General features: G+C 36.9%; 2 protein-coding genes and 1 long non-coding RNA gene across 4 annotated transcripts in view; 2 read left to right on the top strand and 1 right to left on the bottom strand.

Annotated features, from left to right (window-relative positions):
• Positions 1–43: 43 nt before the first annotated feature.
• si:ch211-218d20.15 lies at positions 44–11,616 on the top strand. Its single transcript, XM_041258905.1, has 8 exons — positions 44–181; positions 884–1,002; positions 1,273–1,333; positions 6,411–6,478; positions 6,844–6,946; positions 7,645–7,763; positions 8,092–8,237; positions 9,085–11,616. The coding sequence occupies exons 1-8, from the start codon at positions 118–120 to the stop codon at positions 9,188–9,190; spliced, it is 786 nt and encodes a 261-aa protein (XP_041114839.1). The 5' UTR covers positions 44–117; the 3' UTR covers positions 9,191–11,616.
• On the bottom strand, positions 6,856–14,820 carry LOC121320513. Its single transcript, XR_005950861.1, has 3 exons — positions 14,611–14,820; positions 8,377–8,450; positions 6,856–6,924 (listed from the first exon to the last, which is right to left on the bottom strand). It is a non-coding gene; the product is annotated as an uncharacterized LOC121320513 (long non-coding RNA).
• si:ch211-269e2.1 (cohesin subunit SA-2) overlaps positions 12,997–24,740 on the top strand; it is a 35,990-nt gene continuing 24,246 nt past the window's right edge. For both annotated transcript variants that reach the window (XM_041258899.1, XM_041258900.1), the window contains exons 1-11: positions 12,997–13,095; positions 16,002–16,139; positions 16,526–16,613; positions 17,457–17,621; positions 18,601–18,697; positions 19,205–19,281; positions 19,370–19,441; positions 19,925–20,129; positions 20,649–20,800; positions 22,109–22,182; positions 24,453–24,576. In XM_041258899.1, coding sequence (XP_041114833.1) covers positions 16,096–16,139; positions 16,526–16,613; positions 17,457–17,621; positions 18,601–18,697; positions 19,205–19,281; positions 19,370–19,441; positions 19,925–20,129; positions 20,649–20,800; positions 22,109–22,182; positions 24,453–24,576 — 1,098 coding nt within the window. In that variant the 5' untranslated portion in view covers positions 12,997–13,095; positions 16,002–16,095. The remainder of the gene's footprint in view (positions 13,096–16,001; positions 16,140–16,525; positions 16,614–17,456; positions 17,622–18,600; positions 18,698–19,204; positions 19,282–19,369; positions 19,442–19,924; positions 20,130–20,648; positions 20,801–22,108; positions 22,183–24,452; positions 24,577–24,740) is intronic.

Raw genomic sequence — 24,740 nt, 5'->3', positions numbered from 1 at the left:
TTTGGGTAAACACGTTAAGTCCAACACACGTACGGATCTGATAATTGTCATTGTCTCGGTGCAGCAGTCAATCTCCTCCGTATCATACAATGAATGAACTGACTGGGTGTAGTGAGCATGGCAGCTGTGAGTAAAACAGAACCGCTATGTCAACCCTGTTTTTATCATGCAAAATTCAAAGGTAAGCGCTGTATTTATGAATTCATTAACATCATTAACATCACTGTCTATATCGTGCAAAACGTGTAACCGCTTAAATATTATAAGATTCAATTATAAAAAGAAAAATAGATGTGGAGGTAAAATGTGATATTGCCTAGAAAAAGTGGTGCATAAAGGCTTATCCTGGCGCAGAGCATGAGTCTGTCCTTTTTTTTTTTTTTTTTTTTTTTTTTTTTAACCTGTGCCGATTTTCACCTGGCATGTGTCACGCATTTTTTTTCTAGTGACTGTTACAGCATTGTGTCAGTGTGTGGCATTCAAACATTGTGCTGTATTGTCTTATTATATTTGTATCTGTATATATAGTATTATGGATTTTCTTGTTACTGCATCTTGTAAAGTGCTTTGTGATGGTGGTCCACTATGCAAGGCACTATATAAAATAAAGATTGATTGATTGATTGACGGTTGGACAAGACAATGTAACACTGTCAAAGGTCTGTAGGATCAACGTGGACATTTGGTAGATGCACTTGCCAACTGAGTGCCTGCTGTCAACCCTAAATCGAAGTCTGTCAGAGCTATCTAAAAATGTACTTGCAACAGGGAGATGCAGCTTTTATGTTACAGGAATGCCATTTTCACGACTAGAATACGATGAGTTTGGACTCCAGTGTAAAAACAGTGTTTTACATGCATATATTTTATTTTCTTTTTCCAGTGGAAGTCAACATTAAGAAACCCTTGCAGCCCATTCACCTGAGCAGTGAGCAGGTTGCCCTGGAGGTGCTGTCTCTGTGCTGCCAGCTTGATCTGCTCATTAGAGCTCAGGTACACCAGGTGAGACAGGCACACGGCACCTTGTGGTCTGTATTCAGTAGCTTATCCTGGCTTCATCTGAGACTAAAAAGAAGGTACCACTGGTTGGGGTTATTGCATATTTATAAACATATTTTAGGTACAGACTCCATTAATATACCAAAAAGATAACAATGAAGACATAGACAGTCGTGAAGGTACAAAAAACTGTATGCATTATGAAAGCATGGATTTCCTCTCTCATTCATTGTTGATGTTGAATTCTGAGTGCTTTGCCTTTGCTTTTAACAGTTCCAGGAACAACTCAGACATGACATCAGTCCTATTGAGTCAGAGGCTTTCCACAGGCAAGGTGAGTTTAGCTTTATAAATCTATTTGCATGATTTGTCTGACTTTTTTGTATACCTAGTTGAGGCTTCTTGTGGTTTCCTTAAAGTGAATATGAGCAGTTAAGAAAGCTTTTTTTATGTGCTTATTGTTTTGTACACATTTACCTTTTCTCAGATGTAATGTTTAGTCGCCTATTTACCGTTGCAACATTAAAATCATTATATATCTCCCTTGCATCCAAACACCACAGTTTTCTATACTAAACTTTGCAGTAAACTGTTTTTCCTCCTGATGTAATTTCCGGGTGCACCAAAAAAGAGTGAGCTCTGTCCAGACGAATGGAGCTCTGCAAGAACACAACCAGTTTGACAAGCGCTGATACATCACTATTGTAGAATAATCTGTTTCAAGTTTTATTTGAAATAGCACTTTGATATAGTAATGTTTTCAATATATATTGTGTAGTTTTGTATTATTGTTATGGAGATTATTGGCTTGACATGCAAGTATATTTTAATATTATTTTATTAGATTGTAGTAAATGTTTTTTTAAACTACATTGTGTTCTATGATTTTATGTAGCCAACACCTTATGCTAAAAAATGTTTGTCTGATGACTGTAAGTGGTTTATTGTGTGATTATTTTCTTTTAAAATTACTATTTTCAGTTTACAAAGTCATATGCATGCATATATAAATCATATAGACTACAGAGACTATAAAGATAATCAAATAGTATAGTTTTCATATTGGTTTAGTTTTGTTTTGGTTCAGCTTTAACCCACTCATTACTGTAAATGTTAATGTACAGCTGACGTCCTAAATTAATACTTGTGGCAACTTACTTGTAACTAGTGGGTCCTCATAATCATGAAAACTAATGTGAAAGAGTGCATGTACTGGTTTAAATATTTGTGTAAATTTATTGAATTATAGCCAAATCAATTTGAATGGCTGTGAGGCTAGTGTATAATAAAGTTTGGTGAAGATGTGCAAAGTTAATCATGTTCACCATGTAGAGTGTGACAGGCAGAGTGGATGGACGGACAGACACAATTAGGCAAAATTGTGAAAGACTGACAGTACAGGTATGTTGTAACAAGTATTTTTGGTGGGCGTGTAATAATTGTTAAACTTGTTGTAGCTAACAAAAGAATTCCATAAGTCTTAAGAATTGTTCACTTCCATTAGCTACATAGGTCTCGTGTACATTTTTTTTAATAGATACACATGATATAGCAAGCATGTATTTTCATTTTAAATTAGACACCTGGTACTACAAAAGTTGTCAGTTTGCTTGCCTTGCTACCCAGGAAGTCTTACTGCTTTGCTTCCATGGTCATTTCATTCCAGCAGAGTCTTCTGCGTCAAAACACGCTACTGGCTGCGTGCATGTCTGGCAATATGGGAAGCAGCTGATTAGTTATTGGCAAGAAAGAAGCCAGTTAAGGGGTTGAGACAATTTAACACTCCAGGTGAACTGACCCAGGAAGTGGATCAAAGGATCCAAGGTCAGGAAAAGTGTCTATGGCTATATATATATAGACACACACACACACACACACTGATCAAAAATATAAACGCAACATGTTGGTCTCATTTTCATGAGCTGAAATAAAAGATCCCAGAAATTATCCATATGCTCAAAAAGCTTATTTCTCTCAAATTTTGTGCACAAATTTGTTTACATCCCTGTTAATGAGCATTTCTCCTTTGCCAAGATAATCCATCCACCTGACAGGTGTGGCATATCAAGAAGCTGATTAAACAGCATGATCATTACACAGGTCCATCTTGTGCAGGGGACAGTAAAAGGCCACTCTAAAATGTGCAGTTTTGTCACACAACATTGCCACACATGTCTCACGTTTTGAGGGAGTGTGCAGTTGGCATGCTGACTGCAGGAATGTCCACCAGAGCTGTTGCCAGAGAACTGAATGTTCATTTCTCTACCATAAGACGCCTCCAACGTCGTTTTAGAGAATTTGGCAGTACGTCCAACCGGCCTCACAACCGCAGACCATGTGTAACCACGCCAGCCAAGGACCTCCACCTCCGGCTTCTTCACCTGTGGGATCTCTGAGACCAGCTAGGTCTCAGGGACGCCCATCTGCGTGCGCGTCGCCCTCACCAGGGTCTTGACCTGACTGCAGTTTGGCGTCGTAACCTACTTCAGTCGGCAAATGCTCACCTTCGATGGCCACTGGCACGCTGGAGAAGTGTGCTCTTCACAGATGATTCCCGGTTTCAACTGTACCGGGCAGGTGGCAGACAGTGTGTAAGGCGTCGTGTGGGAGAGCGGTTTGCTGATGTCAACGTTGTGAACAGAGTGCCCCATGGTGGTGGTGGGGTTATGGTATGGGCAGGCATAAGCTAAGGACAATGAACACAATTGCATTTTATCGATGGAAATTTGAATGCACAGAGATACCGTGACGAGATCCTGAGGCCCATTGTCGTGCTATTCATCCGCCGCCATCACCTCATGTTTCAGCATGATAATGCACGGCCCCATGTCGTAAGGATCTGTACACAATTCCTGGAAGCTGAAAATGTCCCAGCTCTTCCATGGCCTGCATACTCTCCTGACATGTCACCCATTGAGCATGTTTGGGATGCTTTGGATCGACGTGTACGACAGCATGTTCCAATTCCCGCCAATATCCAGCCATTGAAGAGGAGTGGGACAACATTCCACAGGCCACAATCAACAGCCTGATCAACTCTACGCGAAGGAGTGTCGCTTTGCATGAGGCAAATGGTGGTCACACCAGATACTGACTGGTTTTCTGATCCACGCCCCTACCTTTTTTTTAAGGTATCTATGACTAACAGATGCATATCTGTATTCCCAGTCATGTGAAATCCATAGATTAGGGCCTAATGAATTTATTTCAATTGACTGATTTCCTTATATTAACTATCTCAGTAAAATCTTTGAAATTGTTGCATGTTGCATTTATATTTTTGTTGAGTGTGTGTGTGTGTAAAGTTGGCTGGTAGTGGATCTCTACTCTGAATAGTTGTGTCATCCCACAGATGCTCAATTGGATTGAGATCTGGTGACTGGGCAAGCCACTGCAGTAAGCTGAATTCGCTGTCATGCTTGTGGAACCATTCCTGGACAATCCTAGCCTTGTGGCATGGGGCATTATCCTGCTGAAAAAATCTATTAGCAGATGGATACACTGCTGCCATGAAGGGATGCGCCTGATTGGCAATGATGTTCAGATATCCCAAGGCATTCAAACGTTGCTCCACTTTTATCAAGGGGCCCAATGTGTGCCATGAAAACACACCCACACCATCACACCACCACCACCAGCCTGCAATGTTGACACGCGGCATGATGGGTGCATGTACTCATGTGGTTTTCTCCATACCCTAGTCCTCCCATCACTGTGAAACAGCAATATTTTTCCAATCCTTCAGTGTCCATTGTTTTTGTTCCTTAGCCCACTGCAACCGCAGTTTCTTGTGTTTTGCTGAAAGAAGTGGAACTCTGTTAGGTTGAGGGCTGACATACCCCATTCATGTCAAGGTACGACGAGTTGTGCATTTTTTTATGGGTCTTTCAGGCACCAATGTTGTACTGGACTTGTCAGTTGACTAACTGTAGGCCGTCTGTTGCTTTGCACATTTCGTGTCAGCCTCCTTTGGCCTCTTTCATCATTGAGTAGTTTTCAACCACTGGCCTGCCGTTGGCTGGATGTCCTTTGGGTGGTAGACCATCCTTGATACATACAGGAAACTGTTGAGCGTGAAAAACCCAGCAGCGTTACAGTTCTTGACACACTCAAACCGGTGCGCCTGGCACCTACTACCATACCCCGTTTCAAGGCACTTAAATCTTCTGTCTTGCCCATTTACCCTCTGAATGGCACACATACACAATCCATGTCTCAATTGTGTCAAGGCTTAAAATCCTTCTTTAACTTGTATTTCATTCTTCAGTCTATTTCATGGAAAGAGCAGGTATTCCTAATGTTTTGTACACTCAATATCAATAGGTGATCAGATAATCTTTCCCTTCTACAAAACTCCATCTCGGGTCATCTCACTTATTTATATTTACTGATGAAGCACTGGCATTGTTAGGTGCGATACATAAAGTGATGAAAATAAAATTAGATCAGTCATGTTTACTGATTCCTTGAGTTCACGGAATGCTATTAAGACAGGGAGTGGAGTCAGGGAAGGTATTATATATTAGACATAGATATTATTTTAGCATGGTTACCAAGTCATTCAGGGTGCTAGGTAAGGAACAGGTGGATTTGATGGCAGAACATTGGTTATTGAGAAAGGAAGTGGATATGGTACTCCCTCTGTGCCAGGCAGAAATAAATGCAGTAAATAAACAAAAAAAATATGGAATTATAGCAAAACTAATGGGAACACAATCATAAGGGAAGGTTTTATTATGATGTACAGCCTAAGGTCAGGTTAGGGAGTGAACCATCTAGAGAGGAATTAAACAGGGCGGAAGAAACTATAATGAACAGATTGAGAATTGGACATACAGCATTGAGTCAGCATCTGTTAAGAACATGTAGATGGATTATGTGGAGAATGCCAAAGGTTAGAAACTACTGCATTTTATATTAGAATGTAATACATTCAAACAACAAAGAGAGGTATTAATAAATCACTTGATGGCATTAGAGGTGGATAATTTATCAATATATAATATATTGAAGGGGGGAAGTGAAAACAAAAAGGGAAATAAAAACATATATTAAAATACATACTGATTACTGGAAAATGGGGATGTATCTAGACGAAGATATTGTAGAAGGGCGTTAGAGGGTGCTCATCATGTTATTAGATGGCATGTGCCAACTTCCTCTAATCAGAAGAAGACAACTACCCAGGAAGTGCAAGACACTCTAAAAGCATGGCTTGCAAACAGAGATTAATGTAGTGCAGTACCAGATATCATGTATTAAAATAAAAATACGTGTTTGCTAACACTTGTGTTTCCCACAGATGTACTGTACATGACAGGTAAAATGTATAGAACTATTTTGTGAGCTACAATTACTTTAAGAGTGTATGTATGGATAATCTGTGTTTGCCTCACTATACTCTTGTCTAGGTACAGATATTGTAGAAAGGATGAACCAGTGTCTGGAGCATCTACCAGAACCTTTACCACAGCTAGAGGTAACATGCATCTTTTTAAATGTATATTAACGCTTACATTTTAAACAGCAATGAAGTATGAAAGAATTAATGCAATATCTGTTTAAAGTTTTATTTCATGACGACGTGGTTACACTTTAGTGTAATGCCTGGTTAACATGTTATTGGGAGATATAGTTTTAAGGACTCACTATTAGTATAAAGCTACAATTTTTTAAAGACATGTTAATATATACATTTATACAGCACAAGTTCAGTGTATCAGGCCATGTGGTTTTCATAGTCTTACGATTCCCACAAAAACATCACAGGTTAACTAAACACTGCTTCTTTAGTCTTCCATGTCACAGTAGAATCTTCAACTTGGTTGTTTTCCTTTGCCTAAGGATTACCTGGATGCGGTGGGCCTGTCTACCATGTTTCCACGAGTTGAAGTCTTCATTATTCACGGAAGGCCTGTAGACATGCTGGAGAGGCCATCAATGGATGGTAAGTGGTGAGCAGTTTTACGTTCAGTGTTTTTCTTGTAAGAAAATGACAGTTTTTGGGGGCGTTTGATTCCTTATATAATACAGTAGAAATATAAAAATAGAACAGCCATTTGAAATCTTATTATTGTACAGTTTAACGGTGGTTACTGACATGTTCATAGCTGTACATCACCACAGGACTCAAACCAGTTTAGGGGACTTGTTACAATAAAATAAAATAAAAATAAACAGCAAAATTGAATGTTGCCCAGAAGTAAAATATGGCAGTATAGAGTACATTTGTTGTGATTACATATAGTTTCAAATTAAAGTTCAAATTAAATCCCTTGATTTTAGGAAGAACTGGTTATTGAGTACTAATTGTGATTTCCAGATAGATGTATGTAATATTTTCAAAGATCCAATAAATACTAAATATTACAGTTAAAAGGAAATCAGAGAAGGACTAGACATGCCTTTTCCAATGCTTGTGTGCACTTGGTGTTTTACCATGGTTAATTAGGTTTTTTTTACAATGTATTAATAGTTCCTAGTGATTTGCCATTTTTGCATGTGCATTAGCTTTTAATATGCTTTCATTCCACAACACAGTGCTATGCTTTTACTACAATACACTAAAAGGGTGTTACTATTGTAGAAATTGTTTGAGAATAAAATCCTGTAAATAAATGGATAACTTTTGGGTGTTTGTTACAGATTACTTTCCTCACATTGGGAAACTGAACCAGTTGCTTGTCTTGAGCCAACAGTTAGAAGATGATGTGCAGCATCTGGGTAGCCACAAATATATAGCCCACCAGCTGTCAGTGTTGTATGTACGTGTGCTTAAAGCTTTGTACAGACTGTGTATCTGTACATCAGTCCACATTTTCCATTTGTTTGAGCTTGCCATTACTAGGTTCTAGCTGCTGTTGGGTTATAACATTTTATATGATGCTCAGTGGTTATTTTAACACTCAAAAGTATATTGCAACATTTACAATCGTATTACTTTTACAAACAAATGTTTCTTTATACAAATTGAGAAAAGCACCTTTGTAGCGATATTCTGATTTTATTTGTAATCAATATTTTGGATGCAATTTTCCAACACTTTTTTAAAATATATATTGCATATGTATGAATATATATTTTTCCCCACAGCAAGTTATCAGTTCATTTAAAGGTGTCCTGCCTTTATCCGTTCTAAAAAGAGACATTGAGGCAAACTTCAAGGCACTTAAAACGTCGCTGGTCAAAGAAGATGCGTCCAAACAGGAGCCACAGTTACCTGCACATTATGTCAGCTGGTAGGAGACATTTTTCATTCTGATGTTGCGCTATGGCTTGTGCAGTGGGTCTGATTTGATATACAGGCCAAATATAACTATTCACAAACTACTCAAAAATAACACCTGTCTATCATGATGTAAACATTCATCCACTTACCATTTATATATATTAAAAACATGTAATTTATCCGGGATTGAACTTTTGAGATACATCTCCTTAACAAGGGGGTCCTGGCAGGAGAAGATGACAAGAAATAACATTATAAAATACATGGCAAATCGAGACAACTCTTTCAAACAGGACAACAAACTTAAAATAATCATAAAAACAGTAATATAAAGTAAGAGCATAAAATTAAAAAAAAAAAAATCATATGTACATGATCCTGGTCATAGTCAGTATTTACAGCTCTGGTCAGATTTAAAACGGTGTTGTGAAGAGGCTGTTTTTATGTTCAGAGGCAATAAATTCCCAAGATGAGATGCTTTATATATAAATATAAATATTTATATATATTGGCCCATATTATAACTCAATTCAGGTATTTTAAAAGTGTGCACATCATTTGAGCTTATTGTGTAGGTAGAGTTAGATGTCTCTAACAGAGAAGGAAGTTAACTTGGAGCATTTCCAGTGTACACCTTATAAACTAAACACAAAAAATGTCAGAGCTGCCCTAAAGTTCTATAGAGACTACAGTGGTGCTGGTTGTAATCTGCATTTAGTAAAACTCTTGCAGCACTATTATAGATGGGAACCAACTCTGCACTTGTTTATTGACCACAGATTAATTGAAATAAAAATTAGGTCCATACATTTTTGGAAGGCGGTATTAAGTTTTTTTTCTTTCTCTTTTTCTCACAGGATACTCAATGTGACTCGTAGTGTTATAGCATCTGTGTCTGCACTCCCAGATGAGCTGACTGAAGACCTCACACCAGCAATGTCATTTGTTAGGAATTTAACTTGAAAGCTGTCAGCAGCACCAATTCAGGTGCTGCAGATTTGTGCAATTTCCATCCTTTTGTAAAAAAAAAAACAAAAAAAAACAAAGTGCTACAGTGATTTCATTAAGGGGTTCTCATAGGATGGAATCTGGGTATAAGCAACTGTTTTATGTAATGTGTATTTCTGCATTAAATGTTTATTTATGAATGATATTTAAAATTGGATTGGGAAAATTGAAGATAGAGTACTGTGGGCTGGCTTGTTTACACTGGGGTAAACCACTTTAGAGGCATGTCATATGCTTACAGTAACTTACAGGGAATTTATTGAGGGAATACCAAGTCTAAATCCAAGTAAGGTTTTACAGTAGATCGTACTGGCAATTAAGATTTGTCACAGATCACTTTGAACATGCAATCCTTCATTGATTATTGATTAGATAACCAATTTTAAAATCAGCCTGTTGGGTCTATTTGAATGTTCTAATACCGGCATCCTAAAAATGATTAACCTCATCTCATTAACCTCATGATTAAGCTGATCTCTTCTTCTGCATTGCATTGCACTCATATACTTTAACATTCTACCACTACTATTAATAAGGTGATTTGATGTAATATTATCCAGATTATTGTAGATCATTTTTATGTTTCCACTCCCTACATCTCTAATGTCAAAATGACACGAAGTGAGAGAGATAGTTACTCAAGCGATACGTGAAGCAAAACAATTGATGGACCAGGGCTCCAGTCCACTTTTTTATGCCTTATTCATAGTATATAAATAAAGTGTGCTTAAGGTATTAGCTCATTAATCAGGAACAGGAGCAAAGAGCCTAGCACTCCTTGCTGTTAGTGGAATTATTGTTAGGACCACTTTGTTAATTTTCATCATCAACATAACAACATAATTATTTTTTTCTTTCTCAGACAAAAAGCCAGATAAATATTTTGGTCGATATATAAAATACATATGCAGGTTCATTCATAGTTTGTGCAACGTGGTTTTACATATGTTTTGTGATGCTGACAATGTTGTGAATTATGAATCACTGTGTACAACTGAGAAATGTAAAAAATAGAACAAAACACTTTAAAATCACACTTATAATTCATGAATCAATGGATTAAAAGTCATGTAATCATCCAAAAACTTTCTGAACTTTCACCCAATACCAGCATCTGTAACTGGAGTTGAATTTCTATGCATTTATTTTTATTTATTTAATATATTTAGTTAAATATGTACTTGTTTGAATTAATGCCCCATTTCCATCTGCCCTGTTATACAGGGTCGTAAAAGTAGATCTGCTCTCTATAATTCTGAAACTGGATCTGATCTTGTTCCACTAATTCTGAAACTGGATCTGATCTTGTTCCACTAATTCTGAAATTGGATCTGATCTTGTTCCACTAATTCTGAAATTGGATCTGATCTTGTTCCTCCAATCCTGAAATTGGATCTGCTCTTGTTCCACTAATTCTGAAATTGGATCTGCTCTTGTTCCACTCTAATTCTGAAACTCACTGTTAAACAAAAGTCAGAGGTCTGCTACATGTAGAAATAAAAAAGGCTGATATCGGCCCTGTGTTGTATGTGACTTGTAACTGTTTTTTTTTTAAATTGTACACACTCAGCATTAGGCAGAATCGATTTGATTTTTTTCTGCTATTAATGAAAATAAACAAGACTGATTTTCAAATCGTTCTCAGTTTAGAGTTGAAAACAGGATTGTTCAGAGAAGCACCTTTATCATTTACAGCATTCACAAAAGTAATTTGGCCAAAATCCCTGCTGTCGTTTGACTCCCGCTAAAGGCAGTGATCACATTTTTTGGAGAAAAAGGCAAATCGCAGACAGTGAAAGTGAATGTTCAATGTATATAGTCTGCACTGTAAGAATTACTGTCTTTCATTACAACAGTGAAATTACACTTGTATATATGTATATGTGTTACTCAGTTTTCTGGGGACCCCCTGGGCGACCACTGCACCGCCCAGGGGTCCTTGATCCACTGATCCAGTGTAAGAGATAAAGATTAATTTTACTAATATTGTAATTCTGGTATATATTTTGCTCAAAAGAGACAACTGTTATACCTATGTTGCTTGGAGCTCCACAGTTGTAGGAAGCTGTCGTTTTTAAGATGGTACAGTACTTTAGTACTCTGTGATAGCAATTATTTTTTCTAACTGGTTTCACAGCCATGTGTAGCAATGCCTGTTTTCTTTGCTATTGTTTCATGGGCAAACACAACATTAAATAATGGCTATTTACTCAATCTGTTGTTTTCATCAAAGTTATCTTGATTAATGTATCATATTTAGACACATTCTATTGAGTTTTAGAAATCGTGTTAATATGTGTTGTGTTCAGTTGTATTTTTTGAAAGCTACTTAATGTATTTTTAGTTTTTACATTTAAAACACAATTATCATTGTTAATAAGATGCTGGCTCGTTATTCTTTTCCTTTAAAAAATAAAGTCAGGCAGCATTTTTTTGTATTGTGTGTGACACATTTTTTTTTAATTAATTTTGAAATCTTCATGTGGCCCATAGTCTTGACTGTTTAATATGAGTAATACATTTAATACATTACTTCAACAAGAACAAGCTTTTTAAAGACCAGTAATTGGTAATATCATTGAGTCCTGAATGTGGAGTCACAGTTTTTTTTTCACCACTATATTATATTATAAAGCTGGTTTCACAGACCTTGATTAGCACTAATCTTGGGCCAATGTAGGGAACATTGGGTTGTCCAAAATGTAATCTGTGAAACCAGTCAATAATAAAGGTTTTTTTATAAAGTAATTTACCATTTTTAACACTAGATTAGGATCTTGCCTGGTGAAGGAACCAGATTACTGGCAACTTGATAGGACCATGGTTTTCTAGCCAAAAGACATGATCAGGGCAGAGTGCAACACCAACACTAATTGGGGGTGGCTTTCTATATAGTATTAAGGAAGGCCAGTGGAAGACAACATAAACAGTAGAAGAAATCCACATGCAAGTCATCCAGACAATAACAGCAAAGCAATGGGCTGAATGAACGCTGCATGAGGGTCTGTCGTGGACACACAAAATCAAGTGGACTGTAAAGTGTTACAATATCTTCACAATATGGGAAGGAGGGTTCCATCTTACACTTCACATTAAAAACACCAGGGAACCCATGGAACATACAAAATAGCCCTAATGTGGTGCATTAAAAAAAAAAAAAAAAAAAAAGCTTTATTCTGAACCTTTCAAAATCCATAATAGTACATGAAATGTTATGCATGTATATGTGAACAAGACTGAAAACAGTTAGTCACACAAACAAATGTGTGATGCACTGCAAGTATCACTATAACAAAAACAAAATTGTCTTGAGAATAAAATACTATAAAGTGAATACAGGCCTAATAATAATAACAATTTAAAAGTTTTTGCCACTGAAGTGGTCAGGTTTTCTAATAGCTTTCTGATCTTCCCATACTACCGTACACTACTGCATCAGTACTGGTTAAGCAGTATGTTTTTTGACAGTAACTTCTTAGTACAGAAGAAAGCAGTCAGGTACTGTGTGTTTATTTAGCGGTACAGTCCCAGTCCTAGTACATCTAAATAGTTTTACTGGAATTTTGAGATACATCCCAAGGTCAATTAAACCAGCATTACAATCATATAATATGTAGTGTAAGTGTTACGTCGTCGGTTTGTCACATTTGGATACAGTGAAATCATTTGATTACCTACATTTTATTACAGCTCCACCTTCCTTTCACAGTACGAATTGTTTTTATGGGCGAATACCACCGGATGGCGCAGTGAAGTCACTTATAGTAAGTAATTTTGGAGTTGGGAGTCTGGAACCATACGGTCTGTGCAATGATTACATCCAGTATTTAATCACATTCCTTTTGCAGAACGGTTTTGAGGTAAGTCTTCATAATCAAGATTAGTGTAATACAAAATATCGCACATGGCTCTACATCAAAACGAAACAAAGCGTTTTTAAATGTTTTAGAAATGATTGTCAAGTACGGTATCGGTATATGGGGAATATAATATATATATATATATCATATATAACTATATATTATATATAATATATATAGTATATCAGTGTATACATAGTCACATTATACTAGGCCCCTATTTACATTTTGCGAAGTTGAAATGGCTTCTCTGACGTGTTAAAACGATTGCATTTGTTTTGCGTTCAAGTTCTCATGAACAGTAAAGCCATGTTTGTTTTGAAATAGTAAGTAATGGAGGGGGATGGGATAAAATGAAGTCTGTTGTAGACAACTTGACGAGAAGGCTGATGGAAGGATTCTGTCTAGACCAATCCTGGGCTGTAAATGTGAATTGACAACACAGTAGCGACCAATCACAGGCGCTGGTGGTAGGCTGGCCAGGAAGGAGTCTTTATTGTTAAATTGTGTTGTTGTAATTTTTTTTTTTTTCTCTCTTATTTCCTTCTCGTTTGTTTTCTAATGTAACATTTAATTAACCTAGACTGGCGTTTTGTTGACTGTGTAGGGAGGTTGATTTAGTCTTTTCGCTGTGAAGAAAAGTCTTAAACTATTTATTTATTTATTTATTTATTTATTTGCAAAATATAGGTCTGACGGAATTTTTAGAAAAATCTAATACTGTATTACAGAGCTTCATGTTAGGTATTTTAGTTTTGCAATAAAAAATAGCGTTTGTAAAGAAACAGTTTTTCATTTTTTTTTTTTTTTTTTTTTTTTAAAGTAGGTCATATAATAAAATAACACAACACAAACTGAAGAGGCCATTTAAACTGTGCTTTTTAGGTTTTTAAAAATGTAAGTGGCCTATATATACAGTATATAATCATAGTTTACTAAAATACTGATGATCATTAAAAAAAAAAAAAAAATTATTCTACAATCGTACATTTGGTTTTTGGGACATTGAGTTTTTAGTACTGCTTACAAAAATACAAACTTAAGAGATTTATGTCCTCTCTGGGCAAATTGCTGTGAAATTACCCAAATACAAATGAAAGTATGTAGGATATTGGCAAATTGTCCACAAAAAATATTATGGGCCCAGTATTTCGGATGTGACTTAAAACCAAGGGCCTATTGCAAGTGACTGTACAGCAGCAGTTGTGATGCATAGTTCACCCCCTAGGGAAGTCACTTTTGATAAAAGTGTCTGCTGAATGACTAATTAATAATAAATGTTGCAACCAGGTTATTTAAATATTTCTGTGGAATTTATTCTTCAACCATAAACAGTATTAATGAATTATTGCTGGGTTTCACTGTACAACAGGAGACAATAATCTTCATTTAGGGGTTGAAAACAGCACCTAGATTCCTACTTTATATTCAAAATTAAGCAATATATAAATAAACTGGGGCTAAAATGTAAGTATGGACACCAAAATGTTTCGTAGAAATGTATTATTTACTGACCTTTTTCCTGTGACATCTGTTGCTCCCAAGTGAAAACGAAACCTTTTGTTTTAATTTCTTTTAAAGCCTTATAAAATGAGGACCTTCCTGGATTGTTGATGTTTCTGTATGTCTTCTTGTTGTTCTTTTAGTTGCATGCAGTAGTAAGTAGGGTAGGGTCCCTGTGCTGTGAGAGCGTCTAAAAGAGATTTATACATCCAGCCATTTGCCTTATCTGAATGCAGTGTGTTGTCTCCAACGGGCACATACAACCTGGTCCCTTTCCACATCCCTCGTGTTCTCCTTTGGGCTTTGAGGCACACCTCATGAACAGCACCTGACAAAGCTCTCTCCTCATAGCACTGTTGATGTTCATTCATGTATAAACAGCACTGTAATTAAGTACTTTCTCAGGTATAGTACTGGAGGCTTAAACGAACAGTGCCTGAAGATAATATAACCAAAGAAAAAAAAAACGCCATTCAGACGCTGTCTGTATCACCTGAAACATGTGACCTACGTTATGTTTTGACCAATGTTTCAGCTTCCTTTTAATGGACATCCATTCTTCAAAGGCAATTTAAATAGCGAGGAAGGTATTAGCAGAAACATCAGTCCTATAGTTTTACTTCAATATTCAGAGTTATGAATTATTTTATTTGATGGTGGTTATATGTCCCCTTTGGTCCTTGTGTCCATTAATTATCTGTTTGAAACTCCTTGAAACAAGCTTGAAAATTATACAAAAATTATTTGTCTATATCTCCTGCATGGCAGTAATGAGATTAAATATAGTCAAAATGAGCATTTATTTTATTTTATTTATTTATTTTTTTAAATCTGTGTCAGACCTATTCTCACCATATGGGGAACTAGTTAGACAACTCTTCTTTCGCATTCACACGATACCTAGCTTGGAATTCGTTTCTCTGTCACATGATGCATGGTACTGGTATGAATTTAATGTTGTCCAAAGGACAGGAAGCACATTTTCTTTCCTTGTAAAATAAAAATAATAAAAGTATTGTTTGTTAGAAGAAAATAAATGAATGGCAAGATACGGCTGGTATTTTGTTCCTGCTCACTGGAGACAATATACAGATTGTAATCTATAGATATTGTCTGTGAAAGTTTTATATAAAGCTATAAGCATGTTTAATGCTAGGTATTATTGGGCAAATTGATTGAAATACAGTAGGCCTGAAAAAACGAAGCACAATGTAGTATATCATAGAGGCTGTAGTAAGATACAAGCTGATATCCGCCCACGAGATCAGGGCAGCTTGTCATTTCCATCTAATGCAAACTACCAGATACAATCCATCTGATAAAACTGTCTGTTACAGACATTTCAGAAGACTATCACAGTGTTTACTTTATGTAAAATAAGGACAGTATTTCCCTTTTTTCAGGTTGTCGTCTACGGAACGTTCATGATTGGGCGATGTCATTCACTTCCCTGAGAAGTACAAAACATCATCAGCTTTATCTGAAAATGTAAAAGAGATGATAGCAGAGCCAAAGCTAGCATCCAGAGCTAAAGTCCAAAAGTAAGACCTTTTACCCCATTTAGTGTGGCTTTAAGCTTTTCTGTAAAAGCAAAATGGTTGCCGTCCAGGAGCATCTCTGAATTGTGTTAGCCTGACTAGACAAAAGTGTGGTGTCAACAGGTCAAAGAAAGTACTTCATCAGTGACCCAAGTGTCACTTGCAGACAGAGTTGTACATTAACACAACTCATTATGAAGATAGAGAAGCAGTGACATTGTCAATAGATGGCACTGTATACTGCAATATAGGTGTGCTGCAGAATATACATAGGACATAGATAGGATTGAGTTGCTGTGGCTATGGGGATATCTACACTTCACAGAAAAGAGAAATCTCAGTAGAAGGGGTAGATACAGTTTTTGATTTCAGTAACTTTTCTTTAACAGAGAAAACTCCATTGTTGATATCCCTTCTTCTGGGTCCGTCAATCAAACTCCAAATGCTCTAAGAAGTGAGAGCAGACAGAAAACAGCTGTAAGTATCAGGCATTCTCTGGCTGTACTTCGATATTTCATTCAGAGTGGCTGTGACACTGCAGTAGCAATCTCGGTTCAAATGTTTGCTTGTTAATACAGCGCTCCCTATAGATTATAAACCAACAATAATATGAGCGTGCATATAATACGTACTTCCGTTACTTGATATTACTTAATATTCCTTAGCCTAGATCTACTGGTTTGTGGTACTGGGGTTTGGATATTTGCTAACTGTTTTAGCCCAAAGACCTCTGCTTAAAAGGTGACTGCCAAGACTTCTATGCCAATGTGATACCAGTCTTGGTGGTCATCATTGCAGTAATCAATTATAGTAATGGGAAAAATAAATGAATATTCATTCCAGTTGTTCTAACTTGGTAGCTAATGGACAAGATATCAGGTGTCACTGCATGTTTGGGACATCCTTGTGTTATCTATTTCTGAAGAGGAGATGATTATCTATTCAGGGATAAAAAGACATTTAGTGGATAATAAGTGGACTGAATTGGTTAAAGTGGGCATACAGTCGCCCCACAGGATTCAAGATTCTGATATATCAATGTGTTTAGGCTGCAATGTACAAATATACAAAATATGTTTTTTGTATTGACATTTGCTAATACTGTGCTGTACTCCTCCATAATTATACAGCAGTCAGTGGTAGCATAGTAATAGTAAAACAAAGCATTACAATTATTTTACATCATCGAAGACACTGAGAAAGATATCTAGTTGAAATTAGTATTACACTAATACTGTACTCAACTATACAGTATTTATTTGGTAACACTGACTAACTGAAAAGGCACAAATCCTAACAGAATATCTCTGTTGTTTGTAGAGAGGGAAGAGGAGGGCGCGTGAAGTTTCCGAGAATGGTAAGAGAAGACATTCTGAGCCGAGCTTTCCCAAGCACAGGTGGGCGAGCCAGGAGCACGCGAATAATGGAGACGTTGAAGCAGTCACGCTGTTTGAAGTGGTCAGCATGGGAAAGAGTGCCATGCAGGTACAGAGCCTCTATTCCTTTAACTAGAAATAAAGCAGGTGGCACAGCAGGCTAATTCACTGGACTATCATGCCTTGCATCTTTGCAGGCTTGACAGCTTTAGAGGCGAAAGTTTGAATGGCGGGGGTTCATGTATCAGGGTTTAAATGCGCTCAATGTAATTGAATTTATGTAAGCTATGATTTTAAATGGCGTACAGGCAGTTAGATTGCATTGCTTGTGTACTGTACATTGAAAAGTTTGTCGTCATTCTTATGCTGTTTTCCTTCATTTTCATGCTTTATTATAAATTGCACATACTAAGATATTCAGTTCGAATCAATATTTCTAAAGAAAGCTTGTAGCTCTATGCTCTGTAATGCGTTTTGTGAATGTCTATTCAGACGTGTTTGATTTCATGCATTATAGATGCAAACTTTAATTAAGATGGGTATGATTAATCTTTTTAGGGATAAGCAAAATGTTCTCATAACCCTTTTAAAGAGACCATTTTGAATCTGGGACTACTTCAAATTAAAGATTTTTCTGCCTTAATTTTAATATATCTGTTAAACTTTCACTTCTTGGGTCATGTTACTGGCTGAAAGCATGTCAATCAATAGGGGAAGCAGCTGGTTGTTTAATGACAGGTGAAATGACCAAGCAGGTGCAACACTAACTGAAAGCATTGATTGCAAACAGATTTATTTAGCAAAGTGTAGTACCATATCCCATGTTTAAAAATTGGACATTTGAGACTGGTATAACAGATAAAAGTGCACAACAGGTAAGTTGTACAGTATGGCATTGTTGTGTCAGCTACAATCACTTTTAAAATATAGTCAATCCCATTAATAGTCACATACATCACTTTGCTGTTAATGCATTGATAAATCTGGCTCTGTACAGTATACGGTATGGAATGTGTATTGTGTAATATACAGTATGTGTTATTGTGACTGCATAAAGAGGTTTTTATTTGACTGTTCTTTATCTGTAGTCTGTAGTGGATGACTGGATAGAAGCCTACCAGCAGGACAGAGATACAGCACTTCTGGACCTCATCAGCTTCTTCATCCAGTGCTCAGGATGCAAAGGCAATCATACACTACATTGAATGACCTTTTAGTCCCCATGAAGTTTAATAAAGCAGATATTAAGGAAATGTCATTACTATCTTATGAACAATACAGTAACCATTCCCTATGGACATTTCATAGAAGCTTATTTATTAAATTTGATTCCCCACTTCCCTTCTTGTATTGGCTTGATCATACACAGATAAAGGACTTTATTACTTTAACAAAGTTTAATAGAATGAGCTGTTAACAGAGATGAATAACTAATAACCAACTCCTCTCAATAGACAATGATGTGTCCTTATCAGTTCAGTAACAGTAGTAAAGCAGGAAAATTGACTCTACAGATAGTTATTTTAAACAGTTGGAGTCAAATTGAGTTGAATTGTATTCATTAATGTGCTTTTCAGATCTGTTTGTTGTAGACCTTTTCCAAAACATAAAATAAAATGTATGACACTCCTTGAATTCAAATTGAAACAGGGCTTTGATATTAATCTTAATACCAGACTCTCCTCTGTGCAGGAGTGGTCACCGCTGAAATGTTTCAAAGCAGGCACGATACAGGACTCAAGAAGAAAATGATAGAGGAGTTTGATGAGGTACTGCACTGTTATTCAGAATGCATCATCTCTAGTGTTGTAGTTATGCCTCAGTCAGTTGACAGTTTGTGCATTGGATGTTTTTCAGGATACTGGCCTGCAGTACAAGAAATTCATGGCCTTTCCGTGGATCCTTACAGTTACATGGCCTCTGGATGTGGTAATTTAATTAAACGTTTTTTTTTTTTTAAATGATCTTTTATCCCCTTTTTCCCTGCAATGTTAGGTTCACACTCTCTTAGAGAGCCCAAGATGTACTGTGGAGCATTCAGGCATTTATTAACTGTCCTCCAGTTCTCCAAGGAGTTACTTGTTTGTCTAAACCATGCCAACAGTGATGTCACCAATGGTGACGTCATCACTTACAACTGTGCTTCAGGTGGATTAGCCCTCTTTAGAAATGTTTTTTTTCTTTTTTTTATTCTATTTTTGTAATCAATTTTTTTAATTAGTATTCATGAAAGATGAGGGACAAAGATAAGAAAAGGCCCTGTTAGGCTGTATGAGAGCTTCCTCTCTTTGCTCTCTGTGCACCTTAACCCAAAATATTAGTTTATCTGTTTATTGCCCCATGATGTATAATCATTCAGAGGGAATGAGATATTCTCTTTAAGGTATGCATTTCTTTGCTTTGGGGTTTTAGGATTGTGGGGATTACCCACTCACCATGCCAGGGCCCTATTGGAAGAAGTTCAGGTGCAACCTTTGTGAGTTCGTCGTGGTGCTGATTCACCAGGGTCAGAACAGTGTCATCTATGACAGCTACCTGATGGACACGATCATCTCACTGCTCACCGAGCTGTCAGACTCCAGGATCAGAGCATTCAGGCACACCTGCACTTTGTCAGGTAAGGAGGCAGCATTTGGATGCAGTGATTCAACTTGATATGCATACCAAATATCGCGGTTATCTTAAGTAATATTTTGTCTTGTTTAGATTCACTTTGTATGATTTTTGTTAGTCATCATATCCTTGTGTCCTTTTAAAAACCTCTCTAAATTCAGTTGGAACACCCTAGTGGATGTAATAAATCCAACAGTAAGATAACCACATGGAACAAACATGTTACTCCCTGGGGCAGTGTTGCAGGCGGACCTTCTGAGGCCACAGGGTTGCTATAAACCTCTTAGTTTGAAAAAGTAAACTGGATGTGTTGACTGAAACAGGAAATTGTGGATGCCTGGAGATGTCTGAACTGTAAATCTGAAAATGGCTATATCAGTATATTCAGCCATTTTCTGTATTTGTATGTGTAAATGTGGTGATAGTTTAGAAATGACAGAGTGAACGTACTCAAATCATACTGATAAAGGAGTCCCCTTGTTAGATTACATTGTAACTTACCTGAAATTTTCTTGTGCTTCAGCTCTGAAACTCTTGACCGCCTTGGTGAGCGTGGCTGTGAACCTTGGTGTTAATAAAGACAACACTCACAGACTGTATGAAGAGGAGAGAAACAAGATGACATCTAAACGAGCATGTCACAGGCAGGAACAGCTTGAGAAGAAAATAAAAGAGGTAAAGGATGGGATAGAGGCAGAACTGCCTGTATAAATCTCCCCTTCCTGGAACACCTTCCTCAGTGCACTTGAGAGACCATTAGCTGGTCTGCTGTCGTAAAATTGAGGTAAACTAAAACTTTCTGGTTGATGGTAGCTAATTTATTACATAATCCACAGTATGCAGCGTTTTTCTTATCTATAACTATATGTGTTTACTTTTATCATGTATCTATACACTATAAAATACGAATATAATCCTCAGTCTGTTACTTTCTTATTCCACACTTTCCCTGCTTTTTTATCAGAAAACATACCTTGCCTGGTAGTCAAGTTTGTTTACAGTTAGTTTCTGCTGTTTACACTTTTCATTACTACCTCCAGGGAACATTTTCACTACTTGTTTTATCTGATGTCATATCCAGGCTTAAACCGGGAAAGTAGTTAATCTCGAGGCGAAGGATCTCAATGTTCATCATCTCAGTCATTTGGTTGGTAGGGTAACAAGCAGGAAGTACATTATCTCAGCGTCGAGGGCAGGCTGGAAATTCGACTTTTTTCTGGGAAAGATTTCTACAGTAAAATTGTTTGTTCTACTGTTGTTTGAACACATTGGTGACACTGTTTAATAAAGGAAGATTAATGGGAAGAATAGGTAGTAGAATAACAAGTAGTGAACAGGTTCCCAGGAGTAAATGAAATTGCTGTCTACCCACTGCTTCCAGTTAGTATGCTTTAACATCACAAATATATGTTTACTACAACAGCAGCAACAACAACAACAACATTTTGTTTATATAGTGCCTTTCATAGCAATTATCCAAAGGCACTTTACAAGATTTAAACAAACAAAAAGAAAAGTACAGTAAGATGCAATTAAAAGTCAGTTTAAAATAGTAAGTCCTTAAAGAAGTTTTAAGAAAATCCAGTGTCTGAACTCGTAATATAATTTGGCAAGGATTTCCAAAGTCTAGGTGCATAAACAGAAAAGGCCCTGCCACCCTGAGTGTGCAGCCTGGAGTTAGGGCCAACCAACAGACCAGCCTCAGAGGAACGCAGGTTGCGAGCAGGGACATAGGAAGTAAACAGGTCAGCAGTATAAGAAGGAGCAGTGCCAGAAGAGCTTTATAGGTTAGCATTGCAATTTTAAAATCAATCGAAAAGTTAACAGGCAACCAATGGAGTTAACATACTACAGGTGAAATATGATCACTGTGAATGTATTTTCAAACCCCAGAATGCAATACTTATGTAGGAAAAGATTTATAGATTTTTTTTTTTTTTTGTGAACTTTAAAGCAGTAATGCATTATTAACTTGTGTTTTAGCTGCAAGACAAACAGCATGAAATAGAAAATATGATGAATGCTATCTTCAAAGGCGTGTTTCTGATGAGATACCGGTAAGATAGTGTTTAAGTATTATTTTTGTTACCAAATAGAAGTCAAAAGGACGACTGAAAGCAATTACATGGCTTTATGATGAAAGGCACACTAAATCAAATGGTCATTTTACATTGAATCTAATTCCTGTCATACAGGTACTGGGTAAGCTGTTCAGTGAAATTGTACAGTGGCTTGCGAAAGTAAACCCCCCTTGGCATTTTTCCTATTTTGTTGCCTTACAACCTGGAATTAAAATGGGTTTTTATTTGGATTTCATGTAATGGACATACACAGAATAGTCCAAATTGGTGAAGTGAAATGAAAAAAATAACTTGTTTAAAAAAATTCTAAAAAATAAATAACGGAAAAGTGGTGCGTGCATATATATTCACCCCCTTTGCTATTAAGCCTCTAAATAAGATCTGGTTCAACCAATTACCTTCAGAAGTCACATAATTAGTTAAATAAAGTCCACCTGTGTACAATCTAAGTGTCACATGATCTGTCACATGATCTCAGTATATATACACCTGTTCTGAAAGGCCCCAGAGTCTGCAACACCACTAAGCAAGGGGCACCACAAAGCAAGCGGCACCATGAAGACCAAGGAGCTTTCCAAACAGGTCAGGAACAAAGTTGTGGAGAAGTACAGAGCAGGGTTGGGTTATAAAAAAATATCCGAAACTTTGAACATCCCACGGAGCACCATTAAAGCGATTATTAAAAAATGGAAAGAATATGGCACCACAACAAACCTGGCAAGACAGGGCCGCTCACCAAAACTCACAGACCAGGCAAGGAGGGCATTAATCAGAGAGGCAACAAAGAGACCAAAGATAACCCTGAAGGAGCTGCAAAGTATCTGTCCATAGGACCACTTTAAGCCGTACACTCCACAGAGCTGGGCTTTACGGAAGAGTGGGCAGAAAAAAGCCATTGCTTAAAGAAAAAAATAAGCAAACACTTTTGGTGTTCCCCAAAAGGCAGGTGGGAGACTCCCCAAACATGGAAGAAGGTACTCTGGTCAGATGAGACTAAAATTGAGCTTTTTGGCCATCAAGGAAAACGCTATGTCTGGCGCAAACCTAACACCTCTCATCACCCCGAGAACACCATCCCCACAGTGAAGCATGGTGGTGGCAGCATCATGCTGTGGGGATGTTTTTCATCGGCAGGGACTGGGAAACTGGTCAGAATTGAAGGAATGATGGATGGCGCTAAATACAGGGAAATTCTTGAGGGAAACTGTTTCAGTTTTCCAGAAATTTGAGACTGGGACAGAGGTTCACCTTCCAGCAGGACAATGACCCTAAGCATACTGCTAAAGCAACACTCGAGTGGTTTAAAGGGAAACATTTAAATGTCTTGGAATGGCCTAGTCAAAGCCCAGACCTCAATTCAATTGAGAATCTGTGGTATGACTTAAAGATTGCTGTACACCAGCGGAACCCATCCAACTTGAAGGAGCTGGAGCAGTTTTGCCTTGAAGAATGGGCAAAAATCCCAGTGGCTAGATGTGCCAAGTTTATAGATACATACCCCAAGAGACTTGCAGCTGTAATTGCTGCAAAAGGTGGCTCTACAAAGTATTGACTTTGGGGGGGTGAATACTTATGCACGCTCAAGTTTTCTGTTTTTTTGTCTTATTTCTTGTTTGTTTCACAATAAAAAATATTTTGCATCTTCAAAGTGGTAGGCATGTTGTGTAAATCAAATGATACAAACCCCCAAAAAATCAATTTTAATTCCAGGTTGTAAGGCAACAAAATAGGAAAAATGCCAAGGGGGGTCAATACTTTCGCAAGCCACTGTATATATTGGCTTTTCAAAATAAGTGGAACACATTTTGTTGAAGGCATTTCAATGTATTTTAAGATGTAATGGTTACGCATTTTTTTCATTACATTTGCTAAATCACATTTTTATTTAGTTAAATAAAGCCAACAGTGATCTTTGGTGTGGACACAATTTGAACAGCATTCTCAAATGCCAGAGATGATAGTGCTTCAAGTGAAATTTATTTTTAATAATATATAAAAACAGAAAGTACCCTATGGTAACCAATGACATCGTTTTCAAAACAAATAAATAAAAGTGCACATGGATATCTATCTTAATAGATTGTATTAGTTTACTATTCTGCAATTTTGAGTGGAGTTATGATTTGTAGAACTGTGTACACGCCTGCAGTGTTAACTGCTGTGCTCTTAGGTGTGATTGGACTGTATCAATGTGCTGAGAAAATTGATCTGTGAAATATCTGATCTTGTTTTTTGGGTTATTTCAGTGATGTGACACCTGAGATCCGAGCTAACTGTATGGAAGAGATAGGCATCTGGATGAAAATGTACAGCCCGTTTTTTTTAAATGACAGCTACTTAAAGTATGTTGGGTGGATGCTGAACGACAAGGTCTGTAAAGGAAAAGTGCCTTTTTGGTTTTATTATTATTATTATTATTATTATTATTATTATTATTATTATTATTAATAATAATAATAATAATAATAAATTGCCTTTTTGGTTTTATTATTATTATTATTATTAATAATAATACTAATAATAATAATAATAAT

The sequence above is a fragment of the Polyodon spathula genome, chromosome 9 (genome assembly GCF_017654505.1).
Source record: "Polyodon spathula isolate WHYD16114869_AA chromosome 9, ASM1765450v1, whole genome shotgun sequence".
NCBI classification, from domain to species: Eukaryota; Metazoa; Chordata; class Actinopteri; order Acipenseriformes; family Polyodontidae; genus Polyodon; species Polyodon spathula.
Note: the sequence above shows the minus strand (reverse complement) of the source record. Positions and strands in the feature narration are given on the sequence as shown.

Bases quoted from the DNA above. Each gene is read 5' to 3' on its own strand.
- si:ch211-218d20.15 (XM_041258905.1), top strand. From the start codon at position 118: ATGGCAGCTGTGAGTAAAACAGAACCGCTATGTCAACCCTGTTTTTAT. The intron at 1,334-6,410 runs GTGAGTTTAGCT...ACTCTTGTCTAG, and splicing joins AGAGGCTTTCCACAGGCAAG to GTACAGATATTGTAGAAAGG. The intron at 6,947-7,644 runs GTAAGTGGTGAG...TGTTTGTTACAG, and splicing joins GGAGAGGCCATCAATGGATG to ATTACTTTCCTCACATTGGG.